We start from the raw sequence: 19,806 nt of genomic DNA, 5'->3' as shown, positions 1-19,806 counted from the left end.
GCTGCAAGTCTCTTGGGGTATGTTTCTATAATCTTGGCACATCTAGCCACTGGGATTTTTGCCCATTCTACAAGGGAAAACTGCTCCAGCTCCTTTAAAAAATATATTTTTACCTTTATTTAACAAGGAAAGTCAGTTAAGATCAAATTTGTATTTATTTATCCTTCAAGTTGGATGGGTTCCTCTGAGGTCTGGGCTTTGACTAGGCCACTCCAAGACATTGAAATGTTTCCCCTTAAACCACTCGAGTGTTGCTTTAGCAGTATGCTTAGGGTCATTGTCCTGCTGGAAGGTGTACCTCCTTCCCAGTCTCAAATCTCTGGAAGACTGAAACAGGTTTCCCTCAAGAATTTCCCTGTATTTAGCGCCATCCATCATTCCGTCCATTCTGACCATTTTCCCAGACCCTGACGGAAAAAAAACATCCCACAGCATGATGCTTCCACCACCATGCTTCACTGTGGGGATGATGTTCTCAGGGTGATGAGAGGTGTTGGGTTTGCGCCAGACATAGCGTTTTCCTTGATGGCCAAAAAGCTCCATTTTAGTCTCATTTGACCAGAGTACCTTCTTCCATATGTTTGGGGAGTCTCCCACATGCCTTTTGGTGAACACCAAACATGTTTGTTTATTTTTTCTTTAAATAAGTAATGGCTTTTTTTCTGGACACTCTTCCATAAAGCCCAGCTCTGTGGAGTGTACGGCTTGAAGTGGTCCCGCGGACAGATACTCCAATCTCCGCTGTGGAGCTTTGTAGCTCCTTCAGGGTTATCTTTGGTCTGTTTGTTGCCTCTCTGATTAATGCCCTCCTTGCCTGGTCCGTGAATTTTGGTGGGCGGCCCTCTCTTGGCAGGTTTGTTGTGGTGCCATATTCTTTCCATCTTTTTAATAATGGATTTAATGGTGCTCCGTGGGATGTTCAAAGTTTCTGATATTGTTTTAGGACCCAACCCTGATCTGTACTTCTCCACAACTTTGTCCCTGACCTGTTTGGAGAGCTCCTTGGTCTTCATGGTGCCGCTTGCTTGGTGGTGCCCCTTGCTTAGTGGTGTTGCAGACTCTGGGGCCTTTCAGAACAAATGTATATATACTGCGATCATGTGACAGATCATGTGACACTTAGATTGCACACAGATGTACTTTATTTAACTAATTATGTGACTTTGAAGGTAATTGGTAGCACCAAATCTTATTTAGGAGCTTCATAGCAAAAGGGGTGAATACATATACATGCACCACTTTTCCGTTTATAATTTATTTTTATTTTTTAAAACAACTTAATTTTTTCATTTCACCAATTTGGACTATTTTGTGTATGTCCACTAAATTAAATCCAAATAAAAATCCATTTAAATTACAGGTTGTAATGCAACAAAATAGGAAAAACGCCAAGGGGGATGAATACTTTTGCAAGGCACTGTAAATAGAGTAAATGAAGGACGCTTTTCCCATGGTTCAGTTTCATGCAAGCCAGATAGGCTATACTCCTGTTGTGAAGCAAATAAATGTGCTTAATATTAGGAAAGCTGCTAAAAAAGTATAGTATGCCTAGCCTATAGAAAGCTGATGGGATCCTCTTTTTAATAGAGGCCATCAAAACTCTGTTTTGTCACGCAATTACATAGCCTATAGAAATGTTGAGCAACATGAGCTCATGGGCTCTCATGAAGTGTTTGATTTGATTTTCGATGACATTTGCATTGATGTTAGCGTGATTAGAGGGACAATAGAGGGCTGAGAACCAGGCAGTTAGCAGGTTTGGCCGGCTACTAATGACCTTCAGCAGCATCAGAGCTGGGAGAAGCCTACAGTAGTTACCATAACTAAACAGTCACTTGGAATTGGACTGCAGCAGTAATAATCAAATCAAATATATTTATATAGCCCTTCGTACATCAGCTGATATCTCAAAGTGCTGTACAGAAACCCAGCCTGAAACCCCAAACAGCAAGCAATGCAGGTGTAGAAGCACGGTGGCTAGGAAAAACTCCCTAGAAAGGTCAAAACCTAGGAAGAAACCTAGAGAGGAACCAGGCTATGAGGGGTGGCTAGTCCTCTTCTGGCTGTGCCGGGTGGAGATTATAGCAGAACATGGCCAAGACGTTCAAATGTTCATAAATGACCAGCATGGTCAAATAATAATAATCACAGTAGTTGTCGGGGGTGCAGCAAGTCAGCACCTCAGGAGTAAATGTCAGTTGGCTTTTCATAGCCAATCATTAAGAGTATCTCTACCACTCCTGCTAATAGAGTCACTGTAACAGCCCTATCCACCAACAATACTAATCATTGCAATTTGTTTTTACTTACCTTGGGGCCTCTCTTGCTATGGTCTCGGCCTTTCAGTCTCTTGGAGGTGGGGAAGCTGTATTCGATGTCTCCCTCCTTGAAGTCATATGGGTCGTCCCCAAGGTCCCCCAGCCCTTCCACCCCAGGCTGCTGCAGTAGACCCAGGCTCTGGATGTGTTCCCTAACACGCTCCTCGGATATCTTGAAACACTTCTCTGTCTGTGCAAATAGTCTGGAGGGAAATTAGATAGGAAACTTAGAGTGATCCTCTGAGTGTGTGTGTGTTTGTGTGCCTGCCTGCGTGCTTGTGTGAATGCTGGCATGCTTGACTTTAGTTTCTACATTTATGAACTGGTCTCTCTCTCACCTTTTCAGTGCAACTCCCTCAGTGGCCTGTGTCTCTGTCTTTAATTCCACTCTGTCACTGGGCAGCTCTGGAGGCCTGAACTCAGCCTTATCAGCCCTAGGAGTCCTGAAGCCCCTCCACCAGCTCGCCCCAGCTTCCCTCTCTTTGGGCCCCAGAGGGGCTGCATAGAGAGCAGTCGCACTGGGCTCCATCACCCCCAGCCCTGATGCCCCATCTGGACAGGGGGCCATGCCCACAGGAGCATCCAGTACCTCAGGGTCCTGCCCCACCCGTGGATGGGGGCTGAGCGTGGGGGGTAATGGGGAGACAGGAGAGTGGAGCAGGGACTGGGGGGCTTTCCTGCCAGCTGAGAGGGGCTTGGGGTACTTGCAGGTGGGCATGGGATCCAAGAGAGGGTCCAGGGCGACTAGGCCGAGCTGGGACCCTCCAGTGGAGTCTTGTTCCAGGCAGGTCTCCTGGCCCACAGAGAGCCGGTGGTGGAAGGGGGTCATGGCGGCGACCCTCTTGGGCTGTTTGTCGGGTTTCTCGGACTTGTCCGTGGCCTTGTGCTTAGGCAGGGAGGGAGGAGGAAGTGCTGGGCCCAGGGAGGGGGTGGGGTTGGCACCAGACAGAAGGTTGGCAGAGGAGGTGTTGGTCTGCTGCTGCTGTTTCTGCTGCTTTAACCTTCAGGAAGAGAAACAGGATCTGATGGCAGCCAGAACTAGCGTGGCAGGTGAGGTTTCTGTTCTTAAACATATTGAACACTTTCAACTATGTGTAGCAACTTGTGAGGACTTGTCTACATCATATCAACACAGTATATTTAATACAAATACATACACTACATTTTCACAATGTTCACATTATTTCTACATAATCAATACGCAATATTCAATTTCAATAGGCTTCACATAAGTAGCACCAGTCTTTCGGTTAAAAGCAGTGAAATGCCTTAAAATGAAGTTCAGATGTCTAGCTGGGTGGTGCCATGCTCCAGTACTAAACGGCTGGAGCACTACCCCCAGATGCCAACCCCTGTGCCAACCTGGAGCAGCTGCAGGGCGCCCTCTCGCCCGAGTCGATAAAGTCCCAGGTGGTCACCCCGTTTGGCGCCTCCTTCTTTGGCGTCACGCTACTGGGCACACTGCATCTGGGGGCACAAAGAGAGGCGTGAGGGCGCCAATCGTGTCACTGCACATCAACACTAACAATCCCACCGCAAATGCCAAGAGATAAACAGTGTCTGTAGCTGTGCCCCGGTTAGCCAGCAGCCTCTCTAGACACTCACTTGTGTTGCAGTTGGTTGAGATAACACTCCTTCCATGCCTGATGCACCACCTGATTGGTCAGTTTCTTCCCAGAATGCTTTGGGCTGTGGTTGGTGGCTCCAATGGCCCTCTCCTGGTCAAGGAGGATGCTGGACACTGTCACAAAGCCACTGTCTGCTGAAATAATCAACAGATTACATTATTCACTGGAGTTTGTTCCCTTTGGCTGTGGGTGGATGTCTTAAAGGTGCACGGCAGGAGACACTTTACTAGGACTCTTGAGATATTGAGAAATTGCAATCGGACACTCAAGAACAACTGCAGCTACAGTACAGCATCATTAGTTTGTTTGTATCAGCTGTTTTATTTCTTAATTTATTAGATATTCATCAAGTAGACTTCATTCAATGTTGATTATGGATTTTATTGCATTTAGAGTTGGGTTATGGATTGCAGTATTGAGTTGTTTTGATGTTGTGCAAGTAGAGCTGAATCAGAGTCATTTTGGGTATGTAATTATTCAGGGTCAAGTTCTGGAGTTTATGATGATGAAATGGTGTGGTGGTAGAGGTATCCAGTACCTGAGCAGGGCTGTTCAGGTGAGGTGGGCGGTGTGAGGGGGATGCTACAATGGGAGGGGTCTCTGCTGAGCCCATGGGCTCCGGGGGCAGGTTGGGGCTGGTCCACAGGCAGGTCGCCATGGGCAACCAGCACAAAGGCTGCTGGGTAGACCATCCTCACACCACCTAGAAGAAGATGAAAGAGTAGTTTAAATCCCCTCACACTCACACAGATGCACTCATATCCACCCCACACACTCCTTCTGGGGCCAATACACACTGGATTGGTTAATCATTGTGTGGCCTACAGCGGCTGGCTGGTACTGGGCTTAGGGAGGTCCGATTTCAATCAGTTCTAATCAATGATGAGGGCTTAGGCATCCAGTCGATGGGCTTGGCAGCAAGTCAATGGGCTGATTACACCATGCTGTGTATCCGTCACTCCCTGGAGCTTCACTGAGCTCCTCTCTTCTCCTCCTATCCCTGGAGCTTCTCTCATCTTCTCCCAATCTCTCCTCTTCCCTTCTCCTCTCCTCCTCTCTCCACTCCTCTCCTCCCCTCCCCTCCACACCTCGCCCCTTCTCTCCTCTAGTCTTTCCTCCTTACCTCAATGCACTCTGAGAGACATAACACTTCTCCCTTGAGAGCACTGGATCCACCACTAATTAACCACCTCCAGTATCATTTACCCTCAAACAGACAATGAATGTGCAATCAAAGCTGAGACTAAAATCGATGAAGAGCTGTTGTTCTCTGTAGTTCCCTCTTTAGGTGTGATAATAATAATACATTTCAGTAACACCATATCAAATAATTTTGCCAATAGCCTACTGTCACCCATAGCCTATTGTTCATGCGTGTGCACAGAGTGTACAAAACATTAGGAACACCTCCCTAATATTGAGTTGCATCCCTCCCCCCTTTTGCAGCATCAATTCGTTGGGGCATGGACTCGACAAGGTGTCGAAAGCGTTCCACAGGGACGCTGGCCCATATTGACTCCAATGCTGTGTGTCAAGTTGGCTAGAGATCCTTTGGGTGGTGGACCATTCTTGATATACACGAGAAAAACCCAGCAGCGTTGCAGTTCTTGACACAAACCGGTGCGCCTGGCACCTACTACAATGCCCCGTTCAAAGGCACTTACATTTTCTGTTTTGCTCATTGACCCTCTGAACGACACATATACAATTCATGTCTCAATTGTCTCAAGGCTTAAAATCATTATTTAACCTGTCTCCTAACCTCATCTACACTGACTGAAATGGATCATAGCTGGATTCACTTGGTCAGAGCTGGGAGGATCGTCAGCTGATGTGGCGCACCTGGGCATGCTTAGCCTGCAGGCTATAAAGGGAGGCCACATCAGCCAACAATCTCTTCCCTGACTGGCAGGCTGGTTTCCACCACCTTTAGTGTTCTTGTTGTTTTCACCATACAACACCCTCTCCGCACATCCACACACTGCATACACTACTGATCCTACAGACGTCCACAGCTTGTGTTACATTTTTGTATTTGTTATTAATTAGTTGAATTCCTTTTTACATTTAAGTCATGCGTGGTCTCCCTTTGTTGTTACGAACTATGAGCCAGGTCGTAACAATGTATATACTGCAAAGTGTGTACATTAAATTACATTCAAAGGTAGCAAGCAGGGCCGGCTCCAGGCATACGCAACATAAGTGGTGGTTCCCGAGTGGGAACTCAGTTTAGGAGTTTAGGACTCAGTTGGTTATAACTTACTGTTGAGAGTTAGAATAGTAGAATACACAAGGTGCAAGTTCGACATTTGGTTGTGCATCAGCAGTTTATCTCTTGTTTTGTCAGACACTGACAGTCAGTCAATCAGATAAAAAAAAATAGATTGGTAGGTTAGTCTAGCTAGTTATCTAAACTTAAAGTAATCATGGCGGAATACTGACCAGGGCACATGTCCAGGGGCCCTGACATCCAGGGGCCCTGACCTCCAGGGGGCCCACATTGATTTAGTCACTCTCACTCAGATATCAAATAAAAAAGGCTAATATTTCTCTACACCCCATGGCAAAAAATGGGCAGATTTTCAGGAAATTCAGGAAATGGTGAGGGGCCCCACAACCAAATCTCGCTTATGGTCCCCAAAAGGCAACAGTCAGCCATGGTAGCAAGTGTTTTGAACGTTACCAAACATACCTACGATGACCTCGACGGCCACATGACTGTTGGGGTCAAACGGCAGGTCAGTGCCCTCCCTCTCCGCACCCATGCCCCCCATGCCGGCACCTCCTGTTCCCCCCTCTCTATGGCACTGCAGCACCATGGGGTAGAAGTAGCTCCACTCCTCCATCAGCTTCCTCACAGCTTGGTCACTCATCTTATAGGCCTGGCCCGTCAGAGAGCCCGACAGACCATACGGACTCAGGATCACTGCAGTGGCAATGGGTGGAGGGATGGACAGACAGAGATAAGAGTCAGATAGATGGACATACAGATGGGAGCACAGACACATATATAGGTAGAAGTAGACAGACACATAGATAGGTAGAAGTAGACAGACACGTAGATAGGTAGCAGTAGACAGACACATAGATAGGTAGAAGTAGACAGACACATAGATAGGTAGAAGTAGACAGACACATAGATAGGTAGAAGTAGACAGACACATATATAGGTAGAAGTAGACATACACATATATAGGTAGAAGTAGACAGACCCATAGATAGGTAGAAGTAGACAGACACATAGATAGGTAGAAGTAGAGACAGACACATAGATAGGTAGAAGTAGAGACAGACACATAGATAAGTAGCAGTAAAGACAGACACATAGATAGGTAGCAGTAGAGACAGACACATAGATAGGTAGCAGTAGAGACAGACACATAGATAAGTAGCAGTAGAGACAGACACATAGATAGGTAGAAGTAGACAGACACGTAGATAGGTAGCAGTAGAGACAGACACATAGATAGGTAGCAGTAGAGACAGACACATAGATAGGTAGAAGTAGACAGACACATAGATAGGTAGCAGTAGAGACAGACACATAGATAGGTGGCAGTTGAGACAGACACAGATAAGTAGCAGTAGAGACAGACACATAGATAGGTAGATATAATAGAATAGACAGTCAGAGAGAGGAGCACAGAGGTGCAGGATATCAGAAAGGACCACTCATGTTCAGATTCAGAGATTTGATAATACACATAGTTATGACATTGATGCTCAGGTTAAAACAGAGGCGGGTAAAGACATCCAGTGTATTGGATCTTACGTCTCTCTCTTACCCTGGCTGTTTCTCACCTTGTACGGGGGCTGAGGAGGTCTGGGCCAGGCGGATGTGGTCATCAGTGATGTGGTAGGCAGGCTGGTGTTGGGCAATCTCTACGCTGGTGCACACATTACTCTCCCCATGCAGGAAGAAGGTGAAGGAGCATGATAGGTGCTCACTATAGACAGAGAGAGAGACACACAGAGACAACGTCAGTCACATACAGTCGCTATGCAGTAAAGACTTTTCACTGCAGTGAGAGAGACAATATAGAGACAACATTTCTGGCACTTTGCACTAAGTTGCTGTTATACCATGTAGTTACTATGGTAACAGGGATGGCATTAGCTCCCCATGGTAACTACTGATTAGTAATCGTGAGCTGCACATTTGTACATACAGTACATGTAGATGAGAAAACAGACTTAATGTGTCTTTGAAAATACAAAGCTTTTCATAAAATCATATAAGCTTATCGTTCATCGTCCAACATATACGGTAGGTCCTTATTGCAGGAATAAATCCTAATTTCCCTATGATTGATTAACGTGACATAATGTTTATGTATGGCTTCTACTCTTCAGTATACTTCTTGGTACAGTTTATTACGGTGGTCTTTGTTTTATCACACATGTAATAGCTAACCCATTATTGTGATCTATAACTGAGGGTGGGCAGGACATCATTAACCACCAGATGTTAATGATGTGCATTTTTAATCTATAAACCCCATCGCCTGTCTAGCCAGGTTTATAAGCCAGCAGACAATAAACTCAGCATGTAATCTCCATGTGATTACCGTGCTGCCTAGTGCCTATGCAATATATCTGTACCCTGAAGAAACTGGCCTATGTTAGAGCCGTAATGGATCATCAATTCAATACAGTGGCCACTTCCAAAGCCACACACGGCTATTTTGGAATAGAACTAATGATAATATCTCAGCATCTGTTATTCACTGTTGATGTGGCCTGAAGATGGCGCTGAGTGATTGCGGAGAGAGACCAGTTTCTTAGCTACATAAACATTCCTCAAGCTCACCAAGAAAGACATACCATCATAACAGCAGGCGGTTCCAGCACTGCCATCCAGACTCACACACACACACACGCACGCACGCACGCACGCACGCACGCACACACACACACACACACACACACACACACACACACACACACACACACAAACACACACACACTTCCTGATGTTCCGGCTGCTGCATCAGGCCATGAAACTCAAACTGGCTTCTGTTCTACAGTACTACATCTCCCATCTCAATAATTTAGCTCTCTACAGCACATGTAATATATATATATATATTTTAAATAAAAAAATCTATGTTGCTCCACTCCACATCCTTACTTAACGCCACATGAAGAGCTATTTATAGCCGTAAGGGGTGCCTTCGGGGGATAGTCTGTAGTGAAGAGTCCAGCCCACCAACACACACACACACACACACACACACACACACACACACACACACACACACACACACACACACACACACACACACACACACACACACAGACACACACACACACACACACACACACAGACACACACACACACACACACAAATGCACATATTCAGCCAAGTTGGACCTACTGTATGAAAAGCATGTGTTGTTGTCTGACGCTGCTTCCCTATGGTGACTTTGCATCACTGCCCAGTGTGAACTCATCCATATGAGTGGACAACAGGCCTTTGGGATACAGTCATGTACAAAATAATGCAATAAGATGAAAGTAGTTCCCTACCATAGGGAACAGAATCATGTAAGAACGACAGTAAGTATAATTGGACGGTTTCCTAAATTTCTAAATTGTCAGCTCCAGTTGTAATAATTCTAATTTCTATGTGGCCAAATTAAACAATTACTTAAGACAAAATGTTTCTCTATTTGTATTGTTCCCATTAATTTCACACACTGAAAATGCTTTGTTAACCAATCATAAATACAATCTATAACTTTTACATCTGTCTTCTGATACACTTTCTACCACTTCTGGAGAGTCTCCACTTGGACTGCCTCTATACACTTTTAATAAGCCATGTGTAAGGAGCTCCCACAATTTCCTCCTCACATGGGTCATCCTATTTACTCAACAGTCAAGCGCCCTATTTATACTCAAGCAGGAGACAATCTCCTGGGGTGCTAATTTTTTTACGAGAGCCGCATACAAAAACACACATTAGTCCTTTCCATGACCCCCCCCGTGACCCTTTCTCCAGACCGCAGTCAGAGCAGGAGAGGGAGGGAAATCTTAATGAAAAATGTTCCGACATAAAAAAAATCACCGCCCAGCTCACTAGCTGGCTTCTCCCCTCCCTCCTTGTCTGTACTGAGCGGGTGGAACATCCAGCAGTCAGAACACTGGCTGAGTCTTTTCATATTTCAACATTGTGGCAGGGGGACCTGAGCTGAAAGTCTACTGTACAGACTGACTGGCTAACAGCACCTTGGTATAGAGCACATACAATGGTTATACTGTACCAAAAAATGATGTCCACAATATAGGGCATGATAACAGTAATGACAATGTACTGTAGGTAATCACAACAATCATAATATAATGTTTTGCTCCATTTCAGACAACAACACAGACTGAGTACGTTTACATGCACAGTAATATTTCAATATTAAACTGATTGTGGCAGTAGGCAGATTACGCAATAGTCATGTAAACACCTTAGTCTGTTTAGCTTAATCCAAGTAAGGTCATAATCGAAGTTAGCATACACTGATTAAAACACATGGTTTTCTGAGCAGTCTTTCAAATTATTAGGACATGTAAACACCTTTACCTTTTACTGCAGTGGGCTAAATCAGGGTCTACTTTGAAACAAAAGTATACACCTCACACACATGGTTATGAGCTTAAAAAAAGAAGACACCTGTATCATGTTAAGTTTAAATGTATTACATTTTGAGTTTGCATTACAATATTCCACTTCATATACACCACAGAAGACTGAAATATAACAAAACCGTTTGAAATAATAATAATTTTATATATGTTTATAATTATGAAATTATGAAAAATATTCATAACATTCCACCCATGAGGCCGCTAGGTCATTTTACTGTTGGAAAGGCTACTAGGCGTTCCAGTGGTGTATTTGATCTGCACATGTGTTAGCACCAGCCGAGAGCCTCCCTCTTTAGCACCAGCCGAGAGCCTCCCTCTTTAGCACCAGCCGAGAGCCTCCCTCTTTAGCATGAGGGAAGTGAGTTCAGAACAACTGAATGTATGAGTCTTAGAAGTAGCTTTCACATACAAACTTTATATCTCCCAACTCAGAAGGAAATATGCTTCTCAAAAAGAACATGGTCGATGTGCAAAAAGGTTTATTTTGATTGGTGACTTTCTGCATTTACCAGAGTGCCATCAGGTAGCCTGATGTCAGATGTGTCCATGTAAACAGGACTATTATCATGCAACGCCCGTACGGACTCGGGAGAGGTGAAGGTCGAGAGCCATGCTTCCTCCAAAACACGACCCTGCCAAGCCACACTGCTTCTTGACACACTGCTCGCTTAACCCGGAAGTCAGTCGCACCAATGTTTCGGAGGAAACACCGTATACCTGGCGACCGAAGTCAGCGTGCATCCCATCACAAGGAGTCGCTAGAGCGCAATGGGACAAGGACATCCCGCCGGGCCAATTGTGCGCCGCCTCATGGGTCTCCCTGTCGCAGCCGGCTGGGATCGAACTGTAGTGACACCTCCAGCACTGTGATGCAGTGCCTTAGACCGCTGTGCCACTCGGGAGGCCCGCATGTACAAAAGTATTCATCCCCCTTGGCGTTTTTCCTATTTTGTTGCATTACAACCTGTAATTTAAATGGATTTTTATTTGGTTTCATGTAATGGACAACCACAAAATAGTCCAAATTGATGAAGTGAAATTTAAAAAATTACTTGTTTCAAAATGTTTTTTAAAGAATTTAAACAGAAAAGTGGTGTGTGCAAATGTATTCACCCCCTTTGCTATGGAACACCTAAATAGGATCTGGTGCAACCAATTACCTTCAAAGTCACATAATTAGTTAAACAAAGTTCACCTGTGTGCAATCTAAGTGTCATATGATCTGTCACATGATCTCAGTATATATACACACATCTGTACTGAAAGGCACCAGAGTCTGCAACACCACAAAGCAAGGGACACCACCAAGCAAGCGGCAAAATGAAGACCAAGGAGCTCTCCAAACAGGTCATAGACAAAGTTGTGGAGAAGTACAGATCAGGGTTGGGTTATGAAAAGATCAGAAACTTTGAACATCCCACGGAGCACCATTAAATCCATTATTAAAAAATGGAAAGAATATGGCACCACAACAAACCTGAAAACAGAGGGCCGCCCACCAAAACCCACAGACCAGGCAAGGAGGGTATTAATCAGAGAGGCAACAAAGAGACCAAAGATAACCCTGAAGGAGCTGAAAATCTCCACAGCGGAGATTGGAGTATCTGTCCATAGGACCATTTTAAGCCGTACACTCGACAGAGCTGGGCTTTATGGAAGAGTGGCAAGAAAAAAGCCATAGCTTAAAGAAAAAAATAAGCAAACACATTTGGTGTTCGCCAAAAGGCATGTGGGAGACTCCCCAAACATATGGAAGAATATACTCTGGTCAGATGAGACTAAAATTGAGCTTTTTGGCCATCAAGGAAAACGCTATGTCTGGCGCAAACCAAACACCTCTCATCACCCCGAGAACACCATTCCCACAGTGAAGCATGGTGGTGGCAGCATCATGCTGTGGGGATGTTTTTCATCGGCAGGTACTGGGAAACTGGTCACAATTGAAGGTATGATGGATGGCGCTAAATACAGGGAAATTCTTGAGGGAAACCTGTTTCAGTCCTCCAGAGATTTGAGACTGGGACAGAGGTTAACCTTCCAGCAGGACCATGGCCCTAAGCATACTGCTAAAGCAACACTCAAGTGGTTTAAGAGGAAACACTTAAATGTCTTGGTATGGCCTAGTCAAAGCCCAGACCTCAATCCAATTGAGAAAATGTGGTATGACTTAAAAATTGCTGTACACCAGTGGAACCCATCCAACTTGAAGGAGCTGGAGCAGCTTTGCCTTGAAGAATGGGGGAAAAAAATCCCAGTGGCTAGATGTGCCAAGCTTATAAAGACATACCCCAAGAGACTTGCGGCTGTAATTGCTGCAAAAGGTGGCTCTACAAAGTATTGACTTTGGGGGGGTGGGTGAATAGTTACGCACACTTAAGTTTTCAGTTTTTTTGTCTTATTTCTTGTTTGTTTCACAATAAAAAATATTTTGCATCTTGAAAGTGGTAGACATGTTGTGTAAATCAAATTATACAACCCCCCCCAAAAAATCTATTTTAATTCCAGGTTGTAAGGCAACAAAATAGGAAAAATGCCAAGGGGGGTGAATACTTTTGCAAGCCACTGTAAATGTTTTAATCAAACTATTATATTAGAGTTTTTTTCAATTGTTAACATGCATTGGTCAAAACTGAAGTCACAATGTCAAAACTCTTCACACAGTAAGCAAAACAGAAGTGTATGTGGACCAAACTGTGAATCATTTTTCATTGCTTCCACACAAAATGCATTCAATGACCACAATCTCCGAAATCCATGAACTCTTTTCTCATTCATACTCCACCACCTGCAAAACTATATATTTGCAGCACTTGTTTTCAAATGCTGACACACTGTTTCCAAAACTGTTAAAAACACATGCAAAACAGAATTATGGTAAATGTCACGCATTTTTGCAGTTACCAGACTGAAACATACAGAAAATCTCAGCAGAATATTGAATCATTCCAAACACAGCTGATTGCAATTTCAGCTGAAAGCCTACCCAAGTGTCCTGTTTTTAGTCTCGTTACCAAGCGGACAAAAGAGGATGGCTGTCACGTCCCGACCATAGAGAGCCTTTATTTTCCATGGTGGAGTAGGTCAGCGTGACTGGGGGGTTAGTCTAGTTTATATTTTCTATGTGGGGTTCTAGGATGTTTTTTCTATGTTGGGGTTTTGGTATGATTCCAAATTAGAGGCAGCTGGATATCGTTGTCTCTAATTGGGGATCATAATTAAGTAGGATTTTTTCCACCTGTGGGTTATGGGATTTTGTTTATGTTTTGAGTTAGTGTTGTAGTCACGGTTCGTTGTTTGTTAGTTTATTGTTTATTATTTTGTCTTTGCTAAAATGTAACTTCTTTAATAAATTATGTGTAACTCAACATACTTGGTCCGTTTCTACGAACGACCGTGACAATGGCTTCAGAATGATTTACAGTTTTTTACAATGGCTAAGACTAGAGGTCGATTTGTATTATTTTTCAACGCTGATACCGATACCGATTATTTGAGGACCCAAAAAAGCTGATACCGATAAATCGGCCGATTTTTATTTACATATTTGTAATAATGACAATTACAACAATACTGAATGAACTTTTATTTAACTTAATATAATACATTAATAAAATCCATTTAGTCTCAAATAAATAATGAAACATTTTCAATTTGGTTTAAATAATACAAAAACACAGCGTTGGGGAAGAAAGTAAAAGTGCAATATGTGCCATGTAAAAAGAGCTAACGTTTAAGTTACTTGCTCAGAACATGAGAACATATGAAAGCTGGTGGTTCCTTTTAACTTCTTATGGCTGGGGGCAGTATTGAGTAGCTTGGCCCGAATAAGGTGCCCAGAGGTGCCCAGAGTAAACTGCCTGCTACTCAGTCCCAGTTGCTAATATATGCATATTATTAGTATATTTGGATAGAAAACACTCTGAAACTGTTTGAATGATGTCTGTGAGTATAACAGAACTCATACGGCAGGCAAAAACCTGAGAAAAAATCCAACCAGGAAGTGGGAAATCTGACGTTGGTCGTTTTCCCAACTCATTCCCTATTGAAGATACAGTAGGATATTGGTCATGTTGCACTTCCTAAGGCTTCCACTAGATGTCAACAGTCTTTAGAACCTTGTTTGATGCTTCTACTGTGAAGTGGGAGAGAATGAGAGGGGAATTAGTCAGAGGTCTGGCAGAATGCCTTGAGCTTGTGACGCTAGTTCACATGAGAGCGAGCTCTGTTCCATCGCAATTCTACAGACAAAGGATTTTTCCGGTTGGAACATTATTGAAGATTTATGTTCAAAACATCCTAAAGATTGATTCTATACATCGTTTGACATGTTTCTACAAACTGTAACGGAACATTTTGACATTTCGTCTGCTCCTAGTGAACGTGCTTCGTGAGTTTGGATTTGTTTACAAAACGCTCTAACAAAAGTAGCTATTTGGACATAAATGATGGAACAAAACAAACATTATCGAACAAAACAAACATTTATTGTGGAACTGGGATTCCTGTGAGTGCATTCTGATGAAGATCATCAAAGGTAAGTGTATAATTATAATGTTATTTCTGACTTCTGTTGACTGCACAATAATATCTTTGTGGCTTGCTTGGTTTGCTTTTTCCGTAAAGCTTTTTTGAAATCTGACACAGCGGTTGGATTAAGGAGAAGTGTATCTAAAGTTCCATGTATAACACTTGTATTTTCATCAACATTTATTATGAGTATTTCTGTAAATTGATGTGGCTCTCTGCAAAATCACAGGATGTTTTTGGAACAACTGAACATAACGCTCCAATGTATACTGAGATTTTTTTATGTAAATATGAACTTTATCGAGCAAAACATACATGTATTGTGTACCATGAGGTCCTATGAGTGTCATCTGATGAAGATCATCAAAGGTTAGTGATGAATTCTATCTCTATTTCTGATTTTTGTGACTCCTCTCTTTGGCTGGAAAAATGGCTGTGTTTTTCTGTGACTTGGCTCTGACCTAACGTAATCGTTTGTGGTGCTTTCGTCGTAAAGCCTATTTGAAATCGGACACTGTGGTGGGATTAACAAGAAGTGTATCTTTAAAATGGTGTCAAATACTTGTATGTCTGAGGAATTTTAATTATGAGATTTCTGTTGTTTTGAATTTGACGCCCTGCACTTTAACTGGCTGTTGTTATATCAATCCCGTTAGCGGGATCTCAGCCCTAAGAAGTTTTTATTCCCAGCTAAGAAGATTTAGGTTGTAGTTATTATAGGAATTATAGGACTATTTCTCTCTGTGCCATTTGTATTTCATATACAGTTGAAGTCGGAAGTTTACATACACCTTGGCCAAATACATTTAAACTCAGTTTTTTCACAATTCCTGACATTTAATCCTAGTAAAAATGCCCTGTCTTAGGTCAGTTATTTCAGCTTTTATTTCTTTCATCACATTCCCAGTGGGTCAGAAGTTTACATACACTCAATTAGTATTTGGTAGCATTGCCTTTAAATTGTTTAGCTTGGGCAAACGTTTTGGGTAGCCTTCCACAAGCTTCCCACAATAAGTTGGGTGAATCTTGGCCCATTCCTGCTGATAGAGCTGGTGTACCTGAGTCAGGTTTGTAGACCTCCTTGCTCGCACACGCTTTTTCAGTTCTGCCGACAAATTTTCTATAGGATTGAGGTCAGGGCATTGTGATGACCACTCCACAACCTTGACTTTGTTGTCCTTAAGCCATTTTGCCACAACTTTGGAAGTATGCTTGTGGTCATTGTCCATTTGGAAGACCCATTTGCGACCAAGCTTTAACTTCTTGACTGATGTCTTGAGATGTTGCTTCAATATATCTACATAATTTTCCATCTTCATGATGCCATCTATTTTGTGAAGTGCACCAGTCTCTCCAGCAGAAAAGCACCCCCATAACATGATGCTGCCACCCCGTGCTTCACAGTTGGGATGGTGTTTTTCAGCTTGTAAACCTCCCCCTTTTTTCTCCAAACATAACAATTGTCATTATCTCGAAACAGTTCTATTTTTGTTTCATCAGACCAGAGGACATTTCTCCAAAAAGTATGATCTTTGTCCCCATGTGCAGTTGCAAACCGTAGTCTGGCTATTTTATGGCGGTTTTGGAGCAGTGGCTTCTTCCTTGCTGAGAGGCCTTTCAGGTTATGTCAATACAGGACTCGTTTTACTGTGGATATAGATACGTTTGTACCTGTTTCCTCCAGAATCTTCACAAGGTCCTTTGCTGTTGTTCTGGGATCGATTTGCACTTTTCGCAACAAAGTACGTTCATCTCTAGGAGACAGAACACGTCTCCTTCCTGAGCGGTATGACGGTTTATACTTGCTTACTATTGTTTGTACAGATGAATAATTTTGCACGCCCAATTTTTCAGTTTTTGATTTGTTAAAAAAGTTTGAAATATCCAATAAATGTCGTTCCCCTTCATGATTGTGTCCCACTTGTTGTTGATTCTTCACAAAAAAAATACAGTTTCATATCTTTATGTTTGAAGCCTGAAATGTGGCAAAAGGTCGCAAAGTTCAAGGGGGCCGAATACTTTCGCAAGGCACTGTACCTTGGCTCCTTGCTGCACTCGCGTAACAGGTTGTCAGCCTGCCACGCAGTCTCCTCATGGAGAGCAATGTAATCGGCCATAATCAGCGTCCAAATATGCTGATTACCGATAGTTATGAAAACTGAAATCGTCCCTAATTAATCGGCCATGCTGGGCTAAACTGTGGATATTTTTTCATTGCTTTGGCACAAAATGCATTCAATGAATACATCTTTCAAATTTCATGAATTCACAACCACCACCAAAACTCTATGTACCTACAGGCCAATTTGCACATGTTTACATATTCTCTTCAAAACTGTTAAACTTAAGTTCAAAACCTAACGTAACACAAAATTAAATAAGACAGCAATTTGCTACATTTCTACAGTAATACCGTATTGAAATATATTCCAAATAAAAAATATGAAAAATATGAAAAACAATTAGACAAATCACAGCCGATATCCATTGTAGCTGAACACCTACAGCCAGGTGTTAGTCTTTCAATTTCATTACCATCTATACTAAAGGGGACATTTTAGGAATAATTTTGTACTGTAATGTAAACATGGACCCAGCCAGAGATAGAGAAGCGGCTGACAGAGGAAGAAGATTGGCTGGGAGAGGGAGAGGGAGAGGGGACGGTGGAAGAAGACTGAGAGGAAGATCAAGAGCTGTAGTCTCAAATGAGATTAGGGCTACTATAATTGATCATATAATAAATCATGGTCTATCAATGAGAGAGGCTGGTCTGAGAGTGCAGCCCAATCTGCAACGCTCAAAAGTGGCATCTATTGTGAGAAATGTCTGGCAAAAAAACAGGTAAGATGTGCATTCCGCAAGGGCATCTGACTGAACTGCACATTACAGAAGTAAATTGAGCAAAGCCCCCAAACCCACTTGTGTGTAATTGTTTTTGTATTTTTGCTAAGGACCCAACGGTTACCTCCCACAGGCGGGAGAGGTAAGATTTTCACTGTTGTTCAGGAAACTGCAATTGTTGATATGGTCATCAGAAACAATGGCATAAAACTCACAGAGATTCGGGACAGAGTGTTGGCAGACAACATTACATTTGGAAATATTCACAATGTAAGCATAACAACTATTTCTAGAGTCCTGAAACAACATCAAGTCAGGATGAAGCAGTTGTACACTGTCCCCTTTGAGAGGAACTCTGAACGAGTCAAGCAACTCAGGAACCAATACGTCCAGGTAAGATGACTATAAAATACAGAACTGGTTATGAACAAAACCAAACAGGGCTGAGGCACACAATGGCATGTTTTTAGGTATAATAGCCTAACTCTTATGTTGTTAGTGTTGTTATCATTTTTTAGGTCATTGTTTTATGAGTGACTGTCACGCCCTGACCTGAGTATTCTTTGTTTTCTTTGTATATTTTGGTTAGGTCAGGGTGTGACGAGGGTGGTATGTGTGTTTTTGTCTCATCTAGGGTGTTTGTACTGTCTAGGGTTGCCTAGATTGGTTCTCAATTAGACGCAGATGTTTATCGTTGTCTCTGATTGGGAACCATATTTAGGCAGCCATCTTCTTTGGGTATTTCGTGGGTTATTGCCTATGTGTAGTTGCCTGTGTCTGCACTCGTTATCATAGCGTCACGTTCGTTTTGTTGTTTTTGTTCTTCGTGTTCTTCATTAAATAAAGAAGAATGTATTCTAACCACGCTGCGCTTTGGTCCCCTCCATACGACGATCGTGACAGAATAACCCACCAACCAAGGACCAAGCGGCGTGGTAACGGGCAGCAGCAGCAGCGGACACAAGACTCCTGGACTTGGGAGGAGATATTAGACGGCAAGGGACCATGGGAACAGCTGGGTGAATATCGCCGTCCCAAGGCAGAGCTGGAGGCAGCGAAGGCAGAGAGGTGCTAGTATGAGGAGGCAGCACGGCAGCGCGGCTGGAAGCCCGTGAGGCAGCCACGAAAATGTATTGGGGTGGGCACACAGGGAGTGTGGCGAAGCCAGGTAGGAGACCTGCGCCAACTTCCTGTGCTTACCGGAGAGAGAGAGAGGAACCGGGCAGGCACCGTGTTATGCGGTGGAGCGCACTGTGTCCCCGGTGCGTGTGCATAGCCCGGTTCGGTACATTCCAGTTCCTCGTATCGGCCGGGCTAGAGTGGGCATCGAGCCAGGTGCCATGAAGCCGGCACTACACATATGGTCTCCAGTGCGTCTCCTCGGGCCGGCATACATAACACCAGCCTTACGCATGGTGTCCCCGGTTCGCCAGCACAGCCCAGTGCGGGCTATTCCACCTCGCCGCACTGGCCTGGCTACGGGGAGTATACAACCAGGTAAGGTTGGGGAGGCTCGGTGCTCAAGAGCTCCAGTGGGCCTGCACGGTCCGGTCTGTCCAGTGCCACCTCCACATACCAGCCCTCCGGTGGCAGCCCCCAGCACCAGGCTGTCTCTCCGTTTCATCCCTACATGTGCTCCCGCCTGTCCAGCGCTGCCAGAGCTTTCCTCCTGCCCTGAGCTGCTAGAGTCTCCCGTCTGTCCTGAGCTGCTAGAGTCTCCCGTCTGTCCTGAGCCGCTAGAGTGTCCCGTCTGTCCTGAGCTGCTAGAGTGTCCCGTCTGTCCTGAGCTGCTAGAGTCTCCCGTCCGTCCTGAGCAGCTAGAGTCTCCCGTCTGTTCTGAGCCGCTAGA

At 43.8% G+C, this 19,806-nt stretch overlaps 1 protein-coding gene across 5 annotated transcripts in view; it reads right to left on the bottom strand.

Annotated features, from left to right (window-relative positions):
- Positions 1–19,806, bottom strand: part of LOC110523581 (mediator of RNA polymerase II transcription subunit 13-like) — a 104,903-nt gene that overhangs the window by 14,951 nt on the left and 70,146 nt on the right. For 4 of the 5 annotated variants that reach the window (XM_036977231.1, XM_036977232.1, XM_036977234.1 and 1 more), the window contains exons 5-11: positions 7,748–7,893; positions 6,639–6,872; positions 4,485–4,649; positions 3,924–4,080; positions 3,681–3,785; positions 2,657–3,319; positions 2,311–2,521 (exon numbers count right to left, since the gene is read on the bottom strand). In XM_036977231.1, the coding sequence (XP_036833126.1) occupies positions 2,311–2,521; positions 2,657–3,319; positions 3,681–3,785; positions 3,924–4,080; positions 4,485–4,649; positions 6,639–6,872; positions 7,748–7,893 (1,681 nt within the window). The remainder of the gene's footprint in view (positions 1–2,310; positions 2,522–2,656; positions 3,320–3,680; positions 3,786–3,923; positions 4,081–4,484; positions 4,650–6,638; positions 6,873–7,747; positions 7,894–19,806) is intronic. The other variant, XM_036977233.1, reaches the window with a different exon arrangement.

Source organism: Oncorhynchus mykiss, chromosome 5, assembly GCF_013265735.2.
Source record: "Oncorhynchus mykiss isolate Arlee chromosome 5, USDA_OmykA_1.1, whole genome shotgun sequence".
Taxonomy (NCBI): domain Eukaryota; kingdom Metazoa; phylum Chordata; class Actinopteri; order Salmoniformes; family Salmonidae; genus Oncorhynchus; species Oncorhynchus mykiss.
This window is presented reverse-complemented; position numbering and strand designations above follow the sequence as displayed.